General features: G+C 31.5%; 1 protein-coding gene across 1 annotated transcript; it reads left to right on the forward strand.

The window, feature by feature from the left end:
* Window positions 1–2,265: 2,265 nt before the first annotated feature.
* Window positions 2,266–4,074, forward strand: LOC119662354. The gene has a single exon (XM_038071961.1). The coding sequence runs from the start codon at window positions 2,372–2,374 to the stop codon at window positions 4,022–4,024; it is 1,653 nt and encodes a 550-aa protein (XP_037927889.1). The 5' UTR covers window positions 2,266–2,371; the 3' UTR covers window positions 4,025–4,074.
* Window positions 4,075–4,479: the final 405 nt, after the last annotated feature.

Genomic DNA, 4,479 nt, shown 5'->3' on the forward strand with positions numbered 1-4,479 from the left:
ACTTTATAATTTTTTTTCTAGGAGATATAGAAAATTTTTATTTCGCAATTAAATTTAAAACTGAATCTAAATAAAATACAAAAAATGAAAATTTTGGGTACGTGTTTTGAGAAAATTTTTTTTTTTGAAATTTTACGGTTAATATTAGTACTTTAATATAAATAATCTTAATTGTTTAAACAATTTCTTAAAAGTTTAAGAAATAATTTTAATTGTTTAAAAGGTAGTAAATTTCAAGTTCCTACCATTTATAGAACTTGAGATATAGCCATTTGAAAATATGTCTACAATGCCAATTCTCAAAACGCCAAGGATCCATATCTCCTAGGAAAAAAATTTTTTCCCGAGGTACGGTTATTCTTATTTCATGAAAGGAGCTCATACAAAAATTTCAGCCAAATCGGAGATCATGAGGTAAAAAAGGTGTTCGATTTGTAAAAGACCCATATGCAAAAGTGAACGAATTTGTTATATGCAATGCGCGAAGCAATATCTGAAGGAAAACTAAGGAAGAATGCTAACTTCCTATTATGAACTATTATGAAATCTTTTAGCATTTTTTATAAAAAGTTAATGTTTTTAATACACGATGCGGAAATAAATTGTTATATCATAGTTTTTGGGGAACGCTAGGTGTTCCAAGTAACTTAACACTTGGTTAAACATCGAAATTAAGTGCGTATTTACGCACGAATTTTAATACAAAATCTTGTTTTATCTTGAAATTATGGTATGTATGGTTCACAAAGAGATGTAGATCTTCATGTATTAATGCTTTTATATACAACGACTTCACGACAATAAGTAAAGTATACGTTAGTTTAGGTTATACCAGCGAGCCCTAGGGATCCACTCAGGCCTACAGGTACATAATTAAAAATTCAGGGGTTAGAACCACTTAGAACCTTTAAAGAAAAGTATAACAAGCAGCAGCTTTAAATTATAGATATTATGGAAATTTCTTAAATTTATTAAATTATGGAAGTTACCATATATATTAACTTTATATACCTTTCTACCTAAGGAATATTTTGGGGTGTAGAGAGAATCCGCATATTAGTACTTATTCTATTCCGTACCGAGGGATAATGGCACAACAAAAATTTCAATAATACTAATTGACTTTATATTTATAATACACTCCGTGAATTAGTTGTCAGTTATAAGACGTCAAGAATTTTTGTCATATAGAAGATACTTTATGCAAAATAAACTAAAATTTGCAAGCTAATAAAAAATTTAAAAATCAATGAGTAAGTCTATCTATTCTGAGGTAGAATAGTATATGCCCTCAAATTCTGCTAAGAATGATATGAAAATGTGTAAGATATGTTATACATGGCATGGTTTTTCACTTATATGGATTGTTCATGCGGGTAGGTTGATACGATTGTCTTAAACCTTTTAGTTGGTTTTAAAGGATCTGTCAAATTATGATATAATTTGATAAACCTGATGATCAACGCTACTTCGGTAACCTATTGAAAATACTGAGTTAAATTGCAGAAGTCAGTCTATTGAAAGCATATGTAAAAAATACTAATTGCTAGAATGCAGTCAGTAAAATGTACTCGAATTCGTCGTTGGTAACATGATAAAATAAATTCAAATCAATGTCTCTAACGCCTGCAGACACTCATGAAGGGGACACATTAAAGTAAATATATGCTTTTCGTCTACAGCCATATAATGAGAAAGAACATGATAGACCCACAACTACAACAGAAGTCGTTGGAGGAAGAATCTAGGACTAAAGTAAAAAAGCTTTAGCCGTAAGTTATTAAATAAGTCATACAAACTGCGAAATTTAATCTAACTGCCATTTTTTAAATTATTATTAAGCAATGATTTGCGTTATTTTATGTACTTGGTACCTGGATGAAAAACTTTTCAATGATAAGCTTTATTATATTAGCTGTAACAAATATGTATTATGGATGCAGACTTAGTGTGTAGATTTAGTATATATACACTCTTCTGAACAACCTAAAAGCAACAGTCATTTTTGGACCTACATTTGCTGAAGATTTATGCACTAAGGATTTGTTCTGCTTTGGTTGTCGATATGATATGTTATATATATATGTATTGTTGTTGTGTCTTTGTCTTATGTAGTTTTGTACTTATCATCACATATGTGCGAAGAGTAAAGAAATAGCAACACATCCTGACCATTGAATGTGTTCCAGCAATTACAGCAGGCCATGGTATTTAAACATCTAGACATGTATTTGATATATTTGAAGTATATAAAAAAAAATTTAAACTAAAATATATTTCGTAAAGCTTAGCGTAGGTTTTCGTTTAAATTTGGGTTTTTTAAAGCTGAATCGAAATTCATAATCAACAAATTCCAAAACAATTTTACGAAATGGAGCCGTCCAAAAAATTGATTTTGGCAGAATATCAATCTAAACAAAAAGAACTTGGAAAACGCCAGCGTGAATATAAGAAAATTCTTGCAGCAAAATTGAAATCTCGTGAAGATATAATTTTGGAAGAAAGTTTCCAAACCACAAACAATCAATTACGTTTGGAAAAGGATGATCTGCGAGCCAGGATTTGGGTGGCAAATGGCACTACACATATAAAAGATAGTAATCGCTATCTTGCTGAAATTCGAGAGCATGTCTTTTGCCAACAGTTTTTATTGGATGAGATATCGAAATTTAAAATTGATATTCATAATTTGGAGCAGGAAATTATCCGCGGTAATAAGCAACTGTTTGAGTTAAATAAAAAGACTGTACCAGATGCACAGTACCAGAAGCATGTGCAGAGTGTGCGGGCGAAACTATCGTACCTACAAGATCAACTTGAAGTCAGCGTAAGGCGTGAATGTGAGTTTGCGGCTTTAAATGCTAAGCTGAAAGAAGAGATAATTAATATGCTTCATAATAGAACCATATTTAATGACTCTTACACTAAATTGGTGCAGAAGTTGAATAGTGATAAGAAATACATTATCGATCTAATTGATTACGCTCTGAACAAGTTTGATAATTGCATCACTCTATATGATAGGATCGATACTTTGGTCAAACGGAATACAAAAGAGAACTCAACTCTGAGAGCTGATATGCATAGTACTATGCGTAAAATAGCTGAAGATGCGCATAGGTCAGAATTTATTGGTATCAAAAGTAAATTTCGTCCTTTAGCTGATCTACAGCCGAAAGAGTATCGCCGTAGAGAAGAGTTTCATAAACAACATACTAAAAAAATTTTGTTATACACAAAAATTATGGATAGAATACAGAACTACACTCAAACGCACAGTGTAGAAGCTATCATACAGAAATTCAATAAGCAAGAGAGTCTGTATTATTCATATTTCCATTATGCCAACGAAATGGCTTATCACATGACTATTCTCAACAACTCGGTAAATCGTCTTTATAGCAGCATTACCAAAATCAAGTGGGACAACAACCAAAAATTGACTTCGCAGCGAGAAGTGATAAGGGAACTGGAACGGCAAATTAAGGATCAGAGAAAAAAGAATGACGATCTTACGCAAGTTCGTGAAGAGTTCGATGCTCGAATTATGAGTTTACTACGGGGTATTGAATGGATATTCAAATATTGTAATTGCAATCCTGAGAAATTATTGGAATTGCTAGGTGAGCACAAACATGTCAATATGATTAATGTGCACCGCTTCTTTAAGATGATTGAGAAACGTGTTTACGATATAACGGCTTATGTTTATGTGACGGAGCGACAGAACGATCCTTTTGAAATCAATGAGTACACTGTTAGCACTATTGCCAAAGCCTGTGACTATCCTACTGAAATTGATAATATTGTATTGGCGCAACAATGTCCCGAGTGTGCTGAAAGCGAAGCTGTTAATGTTGAAGAGGTGGGTGAGCATGGCGTTACAGTACATTCTATTGAAGAAACTAAAAAGAAAATATCTGATGTCATTTATCAACCAGAAATACAATATCGCTTACATAGTATTAGTCAATGCCGTTTGCCAAGATCGCGTTTGTTGGCTTCAAAAAGAGATCCGAAATGATGCAAGTCTAATATAAATTAAAAGTTACTAATAGGCATAAAAAAAGTATAACAATAAAACATAAAAATTATTTGAATATTTATGTTTTTGATATAATTTTATTGATAAATAGATTTATATATTTAATGAATTGAATGTACATATAATATATTCGTTGATAAACTGAAACACTCACTATGATATTACTAGGTATGGGCTTGTACCGACGAAATGCGTATGGGCTTATGCTGGTAACGGTGCTGCAGTCTGTTGAGTTTAGGTAGTGACTGGAGATCTGAACATAAAATTAGAATTGATCAAATATTTATATTTAATGAAGTATAAGAATTGATTATTCGAGAATGCATGTATTTGCTGATAAATTGACACACTTTTCGTAATATTATTAGTTATAATATGCCTAAGTCACTGAAGATGTATTTAACATTACTTAAATGTTAGCATGATATTCATAA

This window comes from Teleopsis dalmanni, chromosome X (genome assembly GCF_002237135.1).
Source record: "Teleopsis dalmanni isolate 2A chromosome X, ASM223713v2, whole genome shotgun sequence".
NCBI lineage: Eukaryota > Metazoa > Arthropoda > Insecta > Diptera > Diopsidae > Teleopsis > Teleopsis dalmanni.

Excerpts from the sequence above, each read along its gene's own strand:
- LOC119662354 (XM_038071961.1), top strand. The coding sequence starts at position 2,372 with ATGGAGCCGTCCAAAAAATTGATTTTGGCAGAATATCAATCTAAACAA.